A 21336-nucleotide genomic window follows, 5' to 3' on the forward strand; every position below is an offset into this window, starting at 1 on the left:
GAATTCTGCTGTATTTTTGTGCGAGAGTTGTTTCGATTTAATTGTGAATTCAACTGTATGTTTGTGAATAAGAATGGGGTATAGTTGTTTTAAGTGTGAATGTATATGTATATATATGTATACATTTATGAATAAGAATTTGTTGTCAAGTGTTAATTTAACCATTATATTTGTCAATAAGCGTGTTTGAAAGATTTTTTAGTTGTTAATTCAACTATATCCTGTTTGTGTGGTATGAATTAATATTGTAAGTACCAGTCACGGCTGGGTTTAGATGAATGGACATAGAATTAGTTTTAAATTATTGAAATAGAGAGGCATACGAAGAGGAGGAATTTTCTTATTAAGTATTGGGGGGGGGGGGGGGTAATTCATTTATTTATCATTTTGGAATATATTTACAATACGTTATATTTTAATTTTTATACAGTAATCCATATAATATGCAAGAAGTTTTGAATCTTGTAATAAAAATACATAGTTTTTCTTACACTGAAAAAACCCTTGTGTTGGATCTCAACACAAGAACTTGTGTTAAAAATATTTAACACATGTTTATGTTGTATTGCATTGCAATGACACAAGTTTGTGTTCTTTTCAATGTCTTAACACAAACTTGTGTACATTTATAAAATCTTATGTGGTTTTTTTTTCCATATAATTAATTACGTCGACATTAAAGATAACATTTATTATGTTCCTTTATCACATTATGTTTTTTATTTATTGAGAAAATCTGAATGGGATTGGGGAACTGGATTAGGGATCTGGCCTAGCCTATATGTAAAACCACTCTTCCTGAATTTGAATGTCGAGTAATTCACTTGATTTATTTTTTAATATTTCTAATTATCTAAAAGGATATATTAATTATTACAAACATTAAGTAGAAATCGCAATGTATGTATCGTGCGATGCATTTAATAGCTCTTTTAAAACAACGTACTTTATAACAGTATACTGATATAAGAGATCAAAGTTTTAGTCAATTATTATCTAAATATAAACTATTTATTTAATTAGATATAATAAAAGATTATTCTGATTCTACTCTTTGTTTATTTTCACATCTTGTCTAAGACAATATACAGAGACAGGTTATTACAATGTCTGCATTTGGAAGTGTCTGATTGATATCGCCCCAATAAATTTGACACATCAAAGACAATAACAATTGTGTTATATTTACGTTTTAAAAAAATGTTTGAATGGGCGTGGAAATAGTCGAGTTAATCTTTTTATTTAATTTAATTGGTTCATTAATCGAAATTGGAAATTTATTCTTACCTGTAAATGACCAATTAAAATGAATTACTCTTAAAACAAAGAAAGAAATATTTATTGAAGTAATTTTGCGGTATTAAACCCTGTGGTACTGCAAATGTTAACTGTATTATTATGCATTAGTATCGAAAAAAGTGATATTGTTGTGAAAAAAGTTTGTTCAGAAAATAAGAATATCAGGTTTGTGATTTTGGTATTTTTTAATACAATGTATTTATAACGCAAATTTTTCGTTTCGGTTAAAACAAAATATACGTCCATTTTAATTGGCCGAAGGATGTGTGACTAATAGAAATATGGCGGGCGGACAAACTGACCAAACAGTATATTTCGAGGTATTTGAGGTAAGCTAATTTAATATTATATCATAACTGCATGTGCATAATTGTGTTTCTGTTTGATTAAATATTCAAAAAATCATTCTTAGGATACAACCTCGACACCAGTCCGCCCTGAATTGCAATGTTTGTTTTGTGTTCTGGGCGCCATTTTGAATATAATACAATCCAGCGATAGTGTAGTCTAATTCCTTTAAAAGGGAATCCGAATTTGTTAATTTTCTGCAATATCACTTCGGTGGAAGCGGACGTTAAATAAAGCTATTTCACGTACAAAGACCTACAATAAAATCCAGGTGAATTGGGAAAAATATTCATGTATTTTCTTGATGAAGAGTAGCTATTTCAATTTGTAAATGCCCAGTCATCTTAGACAAATAATAATTCCAACTTCAAATCAGTTGTATTTATTCAAATCATACCATGAAGAATTGTATTTTTCCACTTGCATAATAATAAAAACTTGACTTTTATTATTTTATTTCTTCAGGCCAAGAGCATGGAAAATTGGTGATTGCCTTGTATCACTGCTAACTATAAATCACAGGGAGCCTTGGGCAGAAATGATAATATGGTTCTCAGATATGTTACTGTGTACAGACTGAACAGAAAATATTTATACACTTGCTATTACAGTACTGGCCAAATTAATAGCAATTTTTTCTAAAAACGTTGCAGAAGTAACTCACTAAAATTGAAGTATGAATAAAATCATACACCGTGAATATATTGAACTGAATATTCTTACACATAACCATAGGCCCGATATACGCGAACATCAAACCGAGATCTTTGATACATAAACATATAATATTAAGTTTTTTTCAAAACCGGATACAAATCGTTAGAGGGACCACAGCCTTCGATCCGATTATCACAAAATTCAAACCCAGGGTGTAACGGTGTATATTTAAACGGTTTTTAAAATCAGGTATAAACTGTAATTTTTGTTACACCCAGGGTCCACAATCTAGGAGGTTACGGACCGATATGTGCGAATATGGAAAGAAACAAAAATCCGTGGAATATAGACATATATTTTAAGTTTGATCAAAATCGGATAAAAAAATTGTGACTTCTACAGTGTCCACAACCTTGGTATTATATACTTTTATACTATTTGCGAACGAGGAGCGGGCAGTTTCAATCCGATTTTCATGAAATTCGAACCCAACCATCATAAGGGTGGAATGGTGATATGTTAGAACAGCTTTTAATATTGGATAGAATGCCAATATCGAAAGGAACCGCATGTTCACAAATAAATTGTGGGCTGACAGGGGCGACTCGATACACGTCCACTTCAAAATATGGGCGTACAAAAATAGCTCAGCATGATAAAACTTGTGTTTTGGAAGACTAAACAACTGATATCAAAGACTTTATATGAAATGAGATTTTTATTTTAGAAATTAAAATGTTAAGTTATTTGATACTCCCACTGGCCGGTTAATAGTTGTCAACGCTTATGTAATTTATATTAGGGCAATGCTACTCAAGACGGACATGTTGTTTAGATCAGCATACCAAGCAATTAAAATCAGTGAACCGGACCAAACCCAAACATCCAAAATTTAGCACTTTTTCCTAGATAGTCCTAGCACTGAGTTATCACTGTTTGTAATTTTGACAAGTGGTGTGCATAGTGGTAACCAGGGCACAAGTATATTCAAGACTTGGCCTCCATTTTCCATTTTTAAATCAAATTTTTAAATGGCGAACCGTTCTAATCTAATTAATATAGCGAGTATCCGATGATTATGGTTTTCTTAAATCTCTAATTAATAGTTTATATAACATTTCAGGCCTAAAGAAAGACATGCAATAGGCAGATTTAGCTCTAGCATAATGTATGTTTAAGATGATTTTGATTTTTTGAAATAATCTCAAGAAACAGTATGACAACTCGATTGAAGGTAAGTTACGGTTAGAATAATTATGTCAAGATACATGGGACTCTGTGATCTTTATTGTCTGGATTAATATTAGCATACGCCCACATTTTGGAAATGAAATGGGGTTTAACTTCCTACTGTTCCGACTGGGCTAATGAAGACGGACATACGCCATACAGTGTGCTATAAGGGAAATTTTGCCCAGACAGCGGCCTACTCTTATATCGAATTCCAACTGCCAATCTTTTACGTTCACGCCAATGTGTACGCGGGACCTCGGTTTTTTGTTCTACCGAACTACTATAGACAGCTGTATTTGTCAAGGGGAAACAACGCCGAAAAATCACGATGAACTTTCTTGGCCAACACCGGAGAGAACCCGCGACCTCCAGACTAGCGAGCCAGCGTCTAACTCGCTTAGCCACCGTGGCTCCCTAGGTGTGAAAGATTAGAACTGTGAGAGGATGTCGAATCTGCGAGGATGACTCTGTTGATTCTAAGACTTTCTGCTCCAGAGATATAATATGTGCCCTGCAACGCCTGTGTACTCAATCGAAAATGGATTTCTTGAAGACATCCAAGTTTTCCTTTCGGATAAGCTGCTGACTATGGCTACCGAGAGACAGCTGTTGTGTAGGCGTATATTTGTATATCCACGCTATGCATGGCTATCTTTATTATCGTTTAATATTATTATTTTTCAGAATAAGATTAAAATATGTGCTTTCTGCTTCTTTCTGTCAGTTGCTTGACATTTGGTGTTTTCAATAAGTTGCAGCAATCTCTATGGCAATCATTTTTTTTTTCGAGACAAAGCTGCCGTGTGGGCGTATTTATAACTGTGTTCTTTAGAATTTAAATTATTTAAATCCCCCCCCCCCTCATCCAAAGTATGGATCAAAGAAATTGCGCATCTTTGCTTGGCCGCATAGGACAATGTCCGTCATCGGCCTCAGTCAAGACATTCGCCAAATGAACATCTACTCAAAGTTTAAACATTCTAATGTCTTCACCAATCAAATTGTTCATCATCGAACATAGCCAAGATATTCGTCCAATGGACATCTACACAACGTTTGGATATTCTATCTCAGTTCGAAACAGCTTTACTGTGTTTCAATTTATCAATTTCGTCCATTTTATTTCAAATGGATTACGTTAAGGCAATTATTCTCAACTAGTGTTTTATTTCAAATGGATTACGTCAAGGCAATGATTCTCAACCAGTGTTTCTTGACACACCGTGTGCCGCGAGATCTTCCTAAGTGTGCCGCGAAATTTTGAACGGTACACTAATAAAATGCGAAAAACCAAATGATCCCAAATGAATATTCACTCGTGTCTACTGTTAAGTGCATAGCTGTGGTTTTTCTTTTAGTTTGAGTCATTCTGTGTCATGACTAGTCTCTGTCTATGGTTATATGCCGTCTGACTTACCATGTTTTTATTTTGCAAAATTCAAATAGTTTTCATATATACTTAGCTAGGTGTGCCACTATTTTTCTATGTGTCCCAAGGTGTGTAGTAGGCAAGAAAAGGTTGAGAACCACTGGGTTAATTCATACACGGGGATCACGTGGCTAAGTGGGTGTTCGATCCCTGCATTGGCCGAGAAAGTTCATCTAGATTTTCCGGCGTGGTTCTCCCTTGTCAGTGATGCCGGACGGAGGGGCTGACAAGGAAAGATGTCTAGTCGTTCGGATGGGACGAAAAACCGAGGTCCCGTGTACACATTGGCGTGCACGTAAAAGATCCCTTGGCAGTTGGAATTCGATATAAGAGTAGGCCGTAGTGCCGCTGTCCGGGCAAAATTTCACTCATAGCACACTGTATGGCGTATGCTCGTCTTCATTAGCCCAGGTTAGGAGCAGAACAGTAGGACGTTAAACTCCATTTCATTTCATTTCTAATTCATACACAATATATACATGGTATACACCATGTGTAGGTCAATGCACATAATATATACATATACACCATGTGTTAGTCCATATTACACCCATGTATCCTTTTTTATTATTTTTCAGAAAAAGATTAAAACATATGCTGGATTGTTTTTGTCTGTCGGTTTCTTTGTTTTTGGTGTTTACCACTTGATACCGTGTGCGGCAGTCTCAAATAAAAGGACGTTTGTGTATACGTGCAAAAAGGGGGTGTTATGTGGAGGCTGGGCCGACCGACAAAAGGGTTTAATAGCTGTTTATCTATTGGCTAATGCTACCCAATCTGGATTTAAAATAGAGATTGACAAACCTTGTGACGTAACCTCATTTTTACAACCGAAATCACGAGATTGGAGACTGGAGAAAGATAAGACAAAGAATCTGTGTACAGAAGAAAGTGCTTATATAGACGGATACGGGAGAGAACTCCGTCAAAATCTAAAAACAAAAAACATTTCAGATTTCTTCAATAAGGATATTAATTATTTAACAATAAATAGTGACTTTAGTCATTATATTCGGCAAAACAAACTTTACAGTCACAGTTTAAATTGGTTAAAAAGACTTAGCATGGGGCAAATATTTGCTACAATTTGGCAGGAAAATATGGCACTTACCGCAGACTTGAAAAGAATTTATAAAAACTTTATAAAAAGAACTGACGGCAGGAAATTGGTTTGTGCTCAGGTCCGAATTGGACGCAACCCGTCCATACCCAGCGATACCGTTATACGTAATGATATTGATCACGTAATTAAAATTTTAGATTTTTTTCGAAAGTATGATGATCCTAAACTTTTTAGAATATTTGTAACAACTGATGCTGAACAAGTCAGAGTAAAAGTTAAGCAATCATTCCCAGACGTTGTCATAGATACAGAAGGTGTTATAGCACACGTGGACCGAGAACAGGACCAAAAGAAATCTTGTGAGGGATTTAGGAAAGTTATTTTAGATCAGCATATTTTAAGTACCTGTAATGTGCTGGTGATTAGTTATAGTGGTGTTGGACGTCATGCTGCCTGGATCCGAGGTACACCAACAGACTTGTTTTGCTTTATTGGCGGGAACGTTATTCCATGTAATTTCACTCATGATATGTTTCAGCCGTCCATCTGGTGAGGTCATACACCGTCTGGTGTGTTCATCTAGCCCACGGGGGGGGGGGGCTGGGGTCACGGTGGCTAAGTAGGTAAGACGCTGGCTCGCTAGCCTGGAGGTCGGGTGTTCGATCCCTGCATTAGCCGAGAATGTCAATCCAGATTTTCCGGCGTGGTGCCCCCTTGTCAGTGATGCAGGACGGAGGGACTGACAGGGACAGTCGTCTAGTTGGGACGAAAAACCGAGGTCCCGTGTACATAAAAGATCCCTTGACAATTGGAATTCGATATAAGAGTAGACTGTACTGCCGTTACCCAGGCAAAATTTCCCTCATAATACATTGTATGGCTTATGCCCGTCTTCATTAGTCCAGTTCGGAGCAGAACAGTAGGACGTTAAACCCCATTTCATTTCATTTACCTAGCCCGCGTGTTGAAAATCCGATTCCATAATTCCATCCCCGACATTTTGTCTTTAAGTTTGAATATCAGTTATCATTCCACCTAGATGCATTTAAGATTTGTATAAGCAATAACTTTGGCCTTGGCTCAGGTTCTAGATTTTCTTTATTTTATTCTGAGTATAACCAGACACTGGATGAATATACTAACACGCGAGTCTTACGGCTTTACCACAGGCTATGAATAGTGATAATATCAGTGATATTCTGGGTACTATAGATTGAAAATGAATATGAAATGAATGGGGTTTAACGTCCTATATTTCTGCTCCGACTGGTCTATTTTAGAGGTACATATGCCCAATCTGATTAAAATACAGATCTATATTTCGTTTCGTTTTTTTATACTTTCGATGGCCTACACTACATGAAGGTCTGACAAGTTATAGCGATAGGTCACGTCAGGGGTCAAAAGACCGACTTATGACCTATGACGTCGGACATTTGATTAACCAATCAGCATTGATGTTAATAGTGGATTACCCACAGTTCCGTGCAAAACACGCCCAAGCTCGCCGTAACAGACCGTTTCATTGGCTTATCCCTGACATCATTCAGAACACGAGTTAAATAACAACTCTTCCAGATCCAAGTTTAGTCAGGCCCGTAGCCAGCTTGCTAGCTTCGGAGGGGCAGTGGAGTTTTTAGGGGGGGGGGGCACACCCACCTGGCACAGTCTACAGTAGGTATTTTAGAGCTATGGTCGGCAATTTTTTTTTCGGGGGGGGCATTGCCCACCCTTGCCCCCTCTGGCTACGGGCCTGAGTGTAGTAAAGACAAGTAAAACGAAATTTTGAACGTTAAAAGCGAAACGAAATATAGGATCTGTGTTTTAACCAGATTGTACATATTATGCCATACAGTGTGCTACTGCCTGTACTCTTATTTCGGCAAGCCAATGTGTATACGGGACCTATACGTTGTTCCTTGCCCGTCCCAAACCACTGACATGGTGGAACAAGGCAGGAAAAGGAAAATCCCGAGGAACTTTCTCGGTCAACACTGGGATCGAAAACATGACCCCAGGGTTAGCAAGGCAACATCCTACTCACTGAGACACGTACGACTGCACCCACTATAAATTGATTATTAGTCTTGAAGATTCTTGTCTGCGTATGACCGCGGCTGTTTAAAACGTTTTAAATGGAATATATATAATTTGTGTGACGACTTGTCTGGATTTATGTGACCGCTTTTCTAGAATGTGGGGGGGGGGGCGAATGCGCGCTGTTTATAAAGTCCGTCAATGAGTCAACTGGCGTGGTTTCGATTTCCCGGTTGTACGTGACAAGGAGTAGGGTCACCTATCAAACATCATGGGGTTTTCCCCGGTTCCTCAGGTTTCCTCCCACTGCTAAAGACCCCTACACGCATGCGAATTCTTGAAATAAAATTGAACCATATGTTAGTCCCGAAATCACACACTCTCTCTCTCTCTCTCTCTCTCTCTCTCTCTTTCTCTCTCTCTTTCTCTCTTTCGCGCGCGCCCGCGCTCTCGCTTTTCTAGAATTTATGTGACCTCTTTGCTAGAATTTATGTGACCACCTTACCGCAATTTGTGCGACTGCCTTGCTAGAATTAATGTGACCGCCTTGACAGAATTTATGTGACCGCCTTGACAGAATTTATGTGACCGCTTTGCCGGAATTTATGTGACAGCCTTGTCGGAATTTATGTGACCGCCTTCCTGGAATTTATGTGACCGCCTTGCTAGAATATATGTGACGGCCTTGCCGGAATTTATGTGATGACCATTTTCTTAGAATTTAAGTGACCACCTTGCAGGAATTTATACGACCACCTTACAAGAATTTATATGACTGCCCTGACAGAAGTTTTGAGAATAGAAAACTCACGTAGTTCAAGTAAAGAAACGTGTTCTTGTCAGAGATTGCAGTCAGATTTATTTTTAAATACCACAGAACAAGCCCGATTTGTACAAACACTAATTCCCTACCCATTGGGGTGTTTCCTACATCACGTGGTGTTAGCGTACGACGATTTAAGAAACTAAATTCAAGAAATCTGCTTTTTATTGGCTATAAATAGAATATATATATATTTAAAAATGAACTCCTGCAGACGTTTTACTATGTCTGGGAACCCTCCATTTTCGGTCCATGCGCCACACCTTTGGACATGTTTGGGTAAAATATCTCCTAAAGACTTCCAGCCCGCCAGATCTTTCAGAGCCATGGTGATTATGCCCACAACGTTTGTGCACAATTATCAAGACTGTGGGTGTTATTTATTCGACTGTGTTAAAGCATTAAATTAGTTGTCAAATATTTTTTGTACCAAAAATAAATTTGTTATTGATTATTGATTTGTGCGAAACAAATGGCAAATAAGCCCTCTTTTTATATTGTCGCCGCCCCCGTCCGTCCGTCGGTCCGGCCTCCACAATTGCTTGTGGACGCTCTAGAGGCTAAAGTTAATATCCGATTGACTTTAAATTTATACACAGTGTTTAAGGTAATGAGACAAAGAATCCTATTGATTTTCAGCGATTTCCGATTTATTACTGCCAGAGTTATGGCCCTTGATCACTTTTAAAAATCTTGTGGACGCTCTATAGGCCAAAGTTAATATTCGATTGATTTTAAATTTATACACAGTGTTTAAGGTCATGAGACGAAGAAGTCTTTTCATTTTTAGCGATTTTCGATAATTACTGCCAGAGTTATGGTCCTTGGTCACTTCAAAAAATCTTGTGAACGCTCTAGAGACCAAAGTTAATATTCGATTGACTTTAAATTTATACACAGTTTTTCAGGTCATGAGCCGAAGAAGCCTATTGATTTTCAGCGATTTCCGATAATTACTGCCAGAGTTATGGCCCTTGATGACTTTGAAAAATCTTGTGGACGCTCTAGAGGCTAAAGTTAATATCCTATTGACTTTTAAATTTATACACAGTGTTTAAGGTCATGAGACGAAGAAGTCTTTTCATTTTCAGCGATTTTCGATAATTACTGCCAGAGATATGGTCCTTGGTCACTTCAAAATATCTTGTAAATGCTCTAGAGGCTACAGTTAATATCCGATTGACTTTAAATTTATAGTGTTTGAGGTCATGAGCCAAAGAATCATATTGATTTTCAACGATTTCCGATAATTACTGCCAAAGTTATTGCCCTTGATCATTTTTTATTAAAAGTAACCTTTTTCTTATTAAAAAGGGGCTATTTATATTTAATTGACTTTGGTGGAAACACTGGGTCAATATAAAGGACTTTGAAATGGTTGAATCAAAAAATGATGTATCACTACGCCGTAATGTAATCAGGTTCAGTAAAAGTGAAATCTATAGCAAAGAATTATATTGAAAAGTTAAAATACGGGTTATCGTGTAATGCATGAGCGGAAAGTATATATTTATTTATCCTTCTTTCAATATATTACTTATTCCCTGGTACATTCATGATTACAGGGTTTAGAAGAGATTTATTTCTTTTCTCAAACGAAAGAGTGTTTGAGAAAAGAAATAATTATGTCGCTTTCAGACAAAACCTAAATTCTGAAAATAGATTACTTTCCATTTATTTTCTTTCTCGAAGGTCCGGCCCGTGGTTTCACTCCCCAGAGTCGTGGTCATCGAACGATTTTTCTTATTGTATATAATATGCTTGCTCGATTCTCCTTTATTTTATGGTGCCTTATTGTATGCCAGGCTGAATTCCGCTCAAGTCGTCATAATATTACGGTTCGATGGATTTCGAGAAATGTTTTTAAAGAAATGTTATTTAAGAAATGTTATTTGGAGAAATGTTTTTTGGAGAAATGTTTTTTGGAGAAATGTTTTGTAAGATTTGTATTTGGAGATTTGTTGGAAATTTGTTCCAGATTTGTTTTTCGTTCTATGTCTCTGAAATGTAAATGTAGGGTAATTAATTTTGATTTCTAAAATAAATTTTATGTTTATATTAAAATGCAATTACAATACATTTTACAAATCTGATATGACAAATGTCTGACATGTAAAACAAATATTGATTTTAAGATACAAATGTTAATTTTAGTGTACAAATGTCGAAATACGACAACAAATGAAGAAATAAGAATTAAGGACTATGAATTAAGAAATATAAGGACTAAGAACACTGAATAAAGAGCTGTTTGGTCTTCCATGGATTAAACGTTCCGGAATTGAATTCACTCAATCTCAAAAATAGGGACAATCGAATGCAAATGGGGATTTCGAACAACAACGCATGCGCCGATAGCATAAACATATATCTCAACCAACCATGAAAGCTGACATGGATTCGCAGTGCTGAATTACGTCACGATTCTACATGCACCACCTCCGTCGTCGGGACTATCAGAACTGTGACAGTACTGAATCCCGCGCAACTCAACTGCAATTCTTTCAATTCGGAACATAATGGACTGACAATTGAGCGTCCCAATCTTTTCTCCAATGGCCCTTTTCAAAAGATAACATTAAGACCTGACCATCGGCCCTTATTGTCCAAGTTTGTCTGGCGTGGACACTGTTTTAACTCTCTACTCTAGGACTTGTTTAATTACGGATACTATTTTTAGTACCCAAATGTAAAGTGCGACCAATAAGTAACTGTTCATTTAATACAGGCGCGATAACACAATCTGTTAATGTCCTATCCATTTTACAAGGTAGACGAGTAACTGACCTAGCCGTGGTCGGGGCCATAGCTGGGGCAGTATGGGGTACTAGTAGTATTACATGTAGGCTTTATTCCAGTTGCCATAGGGATAGTCTCATGACCTATGTAAATATCAAACACCCATGTAATAAGTCAATGATAATTTTCCATTTTCTTTAGAAATCTGTATCTGTTATGGGAGCTACATACACTTTATCCGTGAATGTAAAAGACCATATTCGGAGAGTAACGGGGGCGATTAGAATACCAAAAATATATTTTCGGCTGGAGCATGTATTGTATTATCCCTAATTTTTCGTGGCGTACTGTATTATAAACCAGTGTCAATTAAAGACCCCGTAGTTATATTCTCTCATGCTAAAGCGGCTCCATATGCAATAACATAGGGCATCGTAGCAACAACAATAATTTCATTCTCAGACTTAAAAACATTGGTAACACTCCTCCCCTTTTAACATAGGTGAAATTTTAACCTGACTTTTTTTTACAGGTTCAAGTAAGCGTATTTATTTCAAGAGGCATCATGGGAAAGCCTACTGCCACGCCCCTGTTGATTTTTTATGCGTGCTGTTGGCCAATAGCTACTGTAAACTTCCCCGCCGCGTTTAGACGGCTCTAACCAATGGTAACATTTATAAATTTATTTATAAAATTTATAAAATTTCCATTTGATGGAATATGAATAACAGAAAGAATAAAACGATGATCAAGTTGAATCTGTGAATTTTTCTAAAACCCTTTTCCTTATGTAACCACATAAATCGTAGTCAGTTTATCTCTACTGTCGCAACTTTTTTATCAATTTCTAATTCAGTATTTGGTCCAGAGAGCAACTGTTGAATGCAAATATATAACTAGACTCGGTGCATTCTATACAGAATTATTTTTTACAGCGTGATTACTATTTGTTCTTTTTTTAGATGTGCTACGGTCGTGCTTAAATTTTAATATCGTCTTGAATAATTCTTTCGTAGAACCACAGGTCACCACTCTAACCTATTGTATTATGTACTCTTGTACTCTATTTCGTGGCAGTTTACAACCAAACAGATGTTATCTATTAATTGTTTGCAGTAAAATTAACACAAAACATATAAATCGGCTTCATGCAGCAATGCATCTTTGTTTATGCTTTTGCCTACAGCGGTCAACTGGATCGTGTGCGAGCTTGGAATATATCGTCTGCTACAACTCAGTATATCGTCAATAAAACGAAAAAAAATAATTTAGACATGATTTAAAATCGGTAATTTATTACGAATGCTACACGCGTCTTACAACAAGAGTGGCATTCAAGAATGCGTTTTCTATTAAAAGAAAAAGACTAAAAACCCACAGGTCACCACTCTAACCTATTGTATTATGTACTCTTGTACTCTATTTCGTGGCAGTTTACAACCAAACAGATGTTATCTATTAATTGTTTGCAGTAAAATTAACACAAAACATATAAATCGGCTTCATGCAGCAATGCATCTTTGTTTATGCTTTTGCCTACAGCGGTCAACTGGATCGTGTGCTACAACTCAGTATATCGTCAATAAAACGAAAAAAAATAATTAGGCATGATTTAAAATCGGTAATTTATTACGAATGCTACACGCGTCTTACAACAAGAGTGGCATTCAAGAATGCGTTTTCTATTAAAAGAAAAAGACTAAAAACCCAGTTTTCCTTAGAATTTACCATGTTAACATACGTGACGAAAAAGGCCAGGCTGAAAATATACACCGGAAGTACGTCACGCGGAAAAGCTCCTATATTACAACCATTTTGCCCCTTACAACACAAAGTCGTTATCATATTTGGAGTTGTTTAGATTAGCTGGCCACCAGGTTGTACATAGATCATTATGGGGTATCAAAACCAGCTGGGGGTCAGTAAATTCAGATACTTTGTCACAGACCTTTCTCCTGGTCATCATATCTTTTGACTCATCTATTTTCAATTGATCTTGGTGTGACTCATCTTAGGATTTTTCGGTGTTGCCCCAAGACTTTAAGCTAAAAAAAAAACTGGGCATAGCTCCGCCGTTGATAAATTGGTATAATCCTGTTATTGAAATGATTCGAACAAAACCTGTTAATACTTGCGACCTGTAGAGAATTTACAGACAAAAAACGGGGCGTGGCACCGCCCCCTTGTATGACCAATCATGGTTACAGTGGTGTTACGGTTAATCCGAAGTATAATTTCGACAGAGTAGGGTCGCCTGTCCAACCTCGTGGGTTTTCTCTGGGTCCTCCGGTTTCCTCCCACTGCTAAAGACCCCTACGCGCAAGCGAATTATTGAAATAAAATTAAATCATATGTTAGTCCCGAAATGACCTATTTTGTGTCGAGTGGACGTTAAACTCTCTCTCTCTCTCTCTCTCTCTCTCTCCCTCTCTCTCTCTCTCTAAATTTCGACATGGGCTTTAAAAGGAAACACGTACTTTCTACAAATCGGGAGCCACAATAGCTCGGTGAGTAAGAGATGATGGCTCGCTAACCTGTAGGTCCTTTGTTCGATCCCGGTGTTGGCAACAAAGTTCATCTGGATTCTCCGGCGTGGTTCCAGGGACAACATATGGTCGTTCGGATGGGACAGAAAACCTAGGTCCCGTGTACACATTAGTGTGCACGTAAAAGAATCCTTAACAACTCGAATTTGATACCAGGGTTAGAGGTAGCGCAGGAACCTGAAGTTTAAATTGTGGGCATTTTTTCCAACTTTCGAGGTTCCCCGAAAGTGTGCACCTGAAATTCATAAACATTAGGATGAAGAAAGTAATTGTTATCTATATATATTTCGATAATAACTAACAAATGAAATAAAACTACCTCCCAGCGATGACATCGTAACCAATGACCATGACCTCGAATATATATATACATAGCCTACATTGTTTTGGTAGTCATCTCAACACAGTAGCGCGCGTTTTTGTCAATCGTGGCCACCCTCACCTTACACGACGAAGGTAAGTAAATTCTGATTGTTTGGATTTTTTGTTTTGTTTTTTTTCGGGGGGGGGGGGAGGATTTGTTTATTTTTGTATGTGATGGGAGGGGAGGGGTGCTTTATTACAATATTTCACTCAAATACCCGGATCCGAAGAATAATGTCCCATTGTTTAACTGCAGCAGTCCTTTTTTTTTTGGGGGGGGGGGGGGTCACGGGGAAATGCACAAGGTTAGCAGTCAAAGACGAAATCCTAATTTAATAACTGACGACCCAGTAATACTACAGTAAAGATCAGTTGGATTTCACATTTGATCCTTATTGTATCAGTATCCACGTTCTTCAAAAAAAAATGCTCTGAATGTTTAATTTATATTGCCAAACAAAAATAACAGCGGAGGTTGATCATGTTACCGAATTAGCCTTGCACTTGGAGACTTTGGAAGGTACAGTCGACAGCGTTCCTAAGAAACGAATTTTTGCCAACGATTTATGTTCCATGGGGGAAATAACAGTACAGCAATGATTTTAGAATATTTAGGCTTCGGCGAAAGGGTCAATTGTAATGTGAATAATTGATCCCCCTAAAAAAATAGAAAAAAAACCTTTGGAGCATTGGTGGAAGTGTACCCAGGTAAAACATCTAACACTACTTTTACGAGCACCTCTGTTCATTGACCTGTTTTAAAAAAGAAATAAAGCCTCCTGCGCCCAGGTAAAAAATCTAACATTAGATTTTATTATTGTACTTTTACGAACGCATCTGTCCATTGACCTGGTTTTTTTTTTAAAAATAACTATTCAACTTCGCAAGGCGTTAGTATTGTGGTATATATTATGACGTCAAGGACTCGTTTTACAAATATGCGGTTTATCTCCAGAAGGATTTCAGACAACGAAGCTTACGCCCATAATTCTTTAATCGACAATGGGAACATTTGCAAGGCACGAATAACTTATGGATGATATATTTTTTTTTAAATTGTCTGTAAACTTTTCTTTGAAGATGCATTATGTAAAAGCTAAACTGCCTATCGCATGTCTTTCTTCTGGCGTGTTATATAAATTATTATTTAAACGAAACGAAATGAAATGGGGTTACACGTCCTACTGTTCTGCTCCTAAACTGGGCTAATGAAGACGGATTATTTAAACACTCGTTAAATAGCAAGCCCATAATCAACTCCCTGGGCCATTGTATTGCTCCGATTTTAAGTAGATTTGAACACTGCGGTCATGCTACTTTTTGTCAAAACGTCAAACGCCTATAACTTGGCATAGAATAAACTAATTTGAAATTTTTAATATATTCCTTTTTCATTATCTATTTTCAAATTATTATAGCAAGAACGGTCAGCTCTTTATCTAAATCTTACATAATGTATATTTTAAATGAATAACATGCATAGTTTAGGCAATTTTATTTCAGAATTTAATTTTCTAGGGTCGTTAAGGGGGTATATTACTATGTGTCATTACCAGCTTTTATGTTATAAGAATCATAACTAAGGGGTTTTGTTTTGCCCAGGTTTTGGATGACGGGAATTGTTTCTGACTTTAGTTTAATAGGGAAAAATAACTTATTTAGCTATCTTTATTAGACAGTATAGGATGTTAATGTTATATATTAATACTTAAAACATTGAAGTTTGGCGATTTTATTTACAAGCCTTTTTTATTGTCGGATGACGTCGTGATTGATTCGCGAAATGTAATTGGCGGGTCTGTTTTTAATCCTATGGAATCGAAACCGGGAGATAATGCACATACTACTAAAGTTTGAACATTTGATTGTGTTCTCTCAAATGTTAAATGATAAATCTGGGTATATATTTAATGCAGTGGATTAAGCCGTGGGAAATGTAATATTTTGCGATAAATCCTCTATTAGATAAATAAATGTTTTCTAATGGAAAGCTATATTGCGTTGCTAAAGTTACAATTTCATATTTTCTAAGAAAGTCAAAACATAATTATTTCTATGTCTTTTGCTCAATAGGTTGTCAACTCACTATTATATGATCATAGGTTATCTTTCTCACACTTAAAAATCTTCACACCGGAAATAATAAAATTACTTCCCAATTACCTCCCTTGTTTTCCTATTCCCCACCGTGGAATAGCTATCTTCAAACGTTTGTATTTGAAGTTGAAAATGATATTTTTGCCAATTTCTCAACTGGCAATAGTGAATTATAGGATTAATAGTATTATTCTTTAACAAGGTAGGACTGTTTATAGATACCATCTATTTTAGGGCTTTATTTTAATACATTTTAAAAATATAACTTAAAAATATGAAATTGTCACTTTAAAAGTAAGACGCTCAAATAGTGTACTTGGGGCTGTCGAGGTGTGCAGAATGGAGAAAAATGTGTGACAACAAGCATACCCGGACATATACTCCTATAAGACAAGTTTTGACAACTATTAACAGATTGTGACGAAGGAAGAAGATGGCCAACCCTCTCTTCGCACGACAACGAAGTTAGCTTTAAACAATATTTTATTTCCAGTACGACAGATTTGAAAACAAGCAGAAGCTTATATAAATTATACATAAATTATACACACAATTACTAAAACGTATAAATTTCAAAAGTATATCTTATACATATCTACATTTTGATCCTCATCGGTGAATTTTAACACCGTGATTTCCGCTGTGACTTTTTTTTATATACAAGAACTTTTTTTTATGTTTTTACTCCTTTACCCTTTTTTTTATTACTCCTTCATATGTAAATAATCTTAATTGAATCAACATGTCCATAATATTATGTATTGGACGTTAAATTTGCAATAAACAACAACAACATTGAGAGTACCAAATGGACCTGAAATCAACAGGCGTCTTTGTATGTTAATATAATAGGGACTTAAAAATAATTCGGGATCTACTATCTTTTATATTTCAGAAGAATAGATTTCTGGTGTTCAGTTAAGAAATGATGATGATGTCGGTATGTAGATGTGTCGGTTTGTTCAGGTAAATAATTATGAATAGAATGTAGCACTATGAAATTTATGATTTTAATGTCCGGGTATGCTTATCTCTCATTCCACTTATGTATCGGAGAGGGTTCAAGGTTAAGCAATGTTACAAAGATAAACTAAAGGAAACCAGATGCAGAACCGAAATTTTCTCCGGGTCCTTCATCCCTTCCAGTATACGAGAATTGAACAAACTTAACGTTGAAATTAGAAACCCCCGATCCCCTGCTATCTTTGGAAATTCACTAAATAAATTAGATACCACCGTGCCATCATATTACTATACAGGGATAAGAAAATTACAAATAATCCACTGTAAACTAAGATTATGCTGCTCGAACCTACAAGGCCATAAATTCCTCAGACATGTCGGTGATAACCCTGCTTGCCTCTGTGGTCACAAATTCGAAGATACCGAACACTATTTACTCGTATGCCACTTATATTCAGATGCAAGAAAACGGACAATCCATAACCTTCAACATAAACATAAAACAGTCAGTTATCTGTTGTATGGGTCAACAAAACTTAGTCCAGAGATAAACACACTTATTTTCCAAGAAGTCCAACAATTAATTTTCTTATCAAAAAGATTTAAATCTCCATAAACAACTCTTAAGTCATTCCAAGCCCTGCACTCTGTATAATCATCTAAGTCTCTATATTATCCATGATGTATCATATATGCTCTATATTTATGTAATTATGTATGTAAATATTTATAATGTGTACATGTATCTAACTCAGAGAGAGGGGTTACACATAGGCATAGCCTGTTCCCCAATCCAAATTCAGATTTAATGAATAAAAATATTGTTTAAATAAAAAAGCAATGTTACATGACGGTATTGAAAACTGTCAAAATGAAGTATGGTACACACAGGGCATTTTTAACCTAGTAACCTAAGACTAATTTTTGTGAATGATCTCTTAAATGCACGGGACCTCGGTTTTTAGTCCAATTCGAATGACTATAGGTTGTCCCTTGCCAGACCCTCTTTGCTGCACCACTGACAAGGCGGTGGGGGGGGGGCACTCCGGAAAATCCCGATGAACGCAGGGATCGATCACGGGACCTTCAGGTTAGCGAGTCAACGTCTTACTCAGTTTTAATTAGTTTTTAATCATAATCTTAATATATTAAATGGTTTCCCTATTGAATATGATTAATTAGTTGTTACTTGTTTTTGTATATAAACCTTCTGTACATTATTTTCAGCATCATTTGCTTGAAAACGTTGAGAGAACCCTCAATGAAACGTCGCTTTAATTAAAATAGTAATTGTGTTCCATATTATGTTTTTGTATTACGACACCTACAGTTGATTTGGACAGGGTACGACATCTATATTTGAACCGATCCACGCACTTAGTCCAAGAATGCATGTACACGTAGAAGATTTAATTGGATTAACTTTTTTACGTAGATTGGGGACTCCCTTGAAATTGATGTCCAGATGGTCGTCCTACAATGTGATGAATCCAGGTGGACAGGGGACATCATACGGCGACGTTCAGAGAAGAAACAAAGCGTTTTGTGATAACTCTAAAGACAAGATACTCAAAATAGTTGGTTAGTTAGCGATTGTTTTTAAAATCAAAGTGGGCTAATAATTCTCAGAGAGCACAATATCATGAATATCAAATGTTTATTTGAAGGCGATAATATCGAAAAACCCATACCCCTGAAATAAAAAGCTAGCATTTATAATAGTTCAAAAATAGATCATGAAAATTGAATATACAGAAAATTCCATTCAAATTAATTTATTTGCGTTATAAGGTTTAACAAGATCTAGTGTAGACCGTTCATTATCGTAGCAATGGTACTTGGTTTTGAGACTAAGTCGCAATTGCTCATTTTATCGTTAAACGTTTAATTTTCGCGGCTCGGTCACCCGTTTATGTCAATTGTCATGTAAATAAATCATTGCATAATAGTCGATATGACATTTAAAGCCAAAATAAAGACCTGAAATATGTAGATTTCGCTTTCACATATTGCATCCTTAACAACTAGTGCGATGATTTGTATATAAGCTATCTTAACAGACAAATGGCAACAACTACTGAAATCTACGTCATGTACGAGGCAGATTACGTGTTCAATTGTTCACGTAGCTATCAATATGTGTTTTACTTTTATTATTAATCTATAAAGTTTTGCTAATACTTCCATTCTACAAAATATTTCAGAAAATCTGGTTACCAAAACTCATCCAGAAAATGAACCATTTACTGTAGCCGAATATGGTGCCGCGGATGGCTCGATTTCAATGGAACTAATGACTGACATAATTAGTAAGTATATTGTTGTAAAATGAAATGGGTTTTCCATCCCATCCTAACGACTAGACGCTTTTCTATGACAGACCTTTCATCATTCATCAATGACAAGGGGAAGACATGTTGAAAACATCTGGATCGAAGCTAGTTACTGAGACATCTGGTAACCGAGTAATCGTTCCTCTCTATGGCAGCAAAATAAACTACTTTTGATTCTAAATCGCAATTAAATACAAATACCATAAATACACGTTGGCTTTACAAATGTAACTTATCAATGTGACGAACGCTAAACACAATCTGAATCGTTAAGATCAAGCCGTCTCTACTGAAGTGAAATGAAATGAAATGGGGTTTAACGTCCTACTGTTCTGCTCCTATGCTGGGCTAATGAAGACGGGCATACGCCATACAGTGTGCAATGAGGGAAATTTTGCCCGGGCAGCTGCACTATCGCCTACTCTTATATCGAATTCCAACTGCCAAGGGATCTTTTACGTGCGTTCTAATGTATACACGAGACCTCGGTTTTTCGTATCATCTGAATGACTAGACGGCTGTCCTTGTTAGGCACTCCGTCCTGCATTATTGACAAGGGAGAAAATCATGATGAACTTTCTCGGCCAATGCAGGGATCGAACACCGGACCTCCAGGCTAGCAAGCCAGCGTCTTACCCACTTAGCCACGTGATCCCCCTCTACTGAAGGTTAGATCTAAATATTAAGGCAACCTCTACTGAATGTGTTAATGAAGTAATACCGATATCTTTGTCTTCACACTGTGTATTATAATACATCTATGTACATGTCAATTTCAGGTGTTATTCGATCAAAGTGTGGAAAAAACAAAGAGATTCATGTAATGTATGAAGATTTGCCAGAGAGTGATTTCAATTCATTATTTAAAAGAATCCAGGGTTTGTAAAATCTATATATATTCAGATTTGAGGTTCTTTAGGAAACAAACCGATTGGATTCTAAATCTGAAAACCGCTAGTGTCTTATTCACTCAATCAAACATCCTCTAATTTTCTAATACACACGTCTAGTCATTCGGGGATGGGGGATGGCGTTGACGTGCACGTAAAAGAACCCACGGCAGTTGGAATCGATTAAGCGTCGGAGGAAACGCAGCTATCCTGTCAAAATTACTCTCAAAGCCAACTGCATGACCTTTACCCACCTTCAGTATCCCAGTTTGGGTAACTAAACGGGCATTTCATTTCATTATACCGAAGTGTGTTGAATGAATTAGTTAACTACAATTTATTTCATGTTACATTAAAACAGTTTTTAACATTCTTATCTATGTTTCATGTTCAAGCAATATATATAGTCTTGTTATTGTCAGATATCCTCTCATCGTCTCATATAATAACTTTTCATCTTCAACGGAATTATCAGTGAAATGAAATTCGATCGCGTGTCTGTTATCGCTCGTTAAT

General features: G+C 36.4%; 1 protein-coding gene and 1 long non-coding RNA gene across 3 annotated transcripts; both read left to right on the forward strand.

Moving 5' to 3' along the window:
• The first annotated feature begins 3424 nt into the window (after nucleotides 1-3424).
• LOC130013212 (uncharacterized) lies at nucleotides 3425-6598 on the forward strand. The gene is made up of 2 exons (XM_056101947.1): nucleotides 3425-3538; nucleotides 5545-6598. Exons 1-2 carry the CDS (start codon nucleotides 3521-3523, stop codon nucleotides 6580-6582), a joined length of 1056 nt encoding a protein of 351 aa, XP_055957922.1. The 5' UTR covers nucleotides 3425-3520; the 3' UTR covers nucleotides 6583-6598.
• A 7810-nt stretch (nucleotides 6599-14408) lies between these two features.
• On the forward strand, nucleotides 14409-20804 carry LOC130013213 (uncharacterized). 2 transcript variants are annotated; one of them, XR_008788580.1, is made up of 5 exons: nucleotides 14409-14630; nucleotides 17530-17600; nucleotides 19033-19178; nucleotides 19802-19906; nucleotides 20710-20804. It is a non-coding gene; the product is annotated as an uncharacterized LOC130013213 (long non-coding RNA). The 2 variants fall into 2 exon arrangements; XR_008788579.1 differs by lacking the exon at nucleotides 14409-14630 and having other exon boundaries at nucleotides 17276-17600.
• Nucleotides 20805-21336: the final 532 nt, after the last annotated feature.

This window comes from Patella vulgata, chromosome 6, assembly GCF_932274485.2.
Source record: "Patella vulgata chromosome 6, xgPatVulg1.2, whole genome shotgun sequence".
NCBI classification, from domain to species: Eukaryota; Metazoa; Mollusca; class Gastropoda; family Patellidae; genus Patella; species Patella vulgata.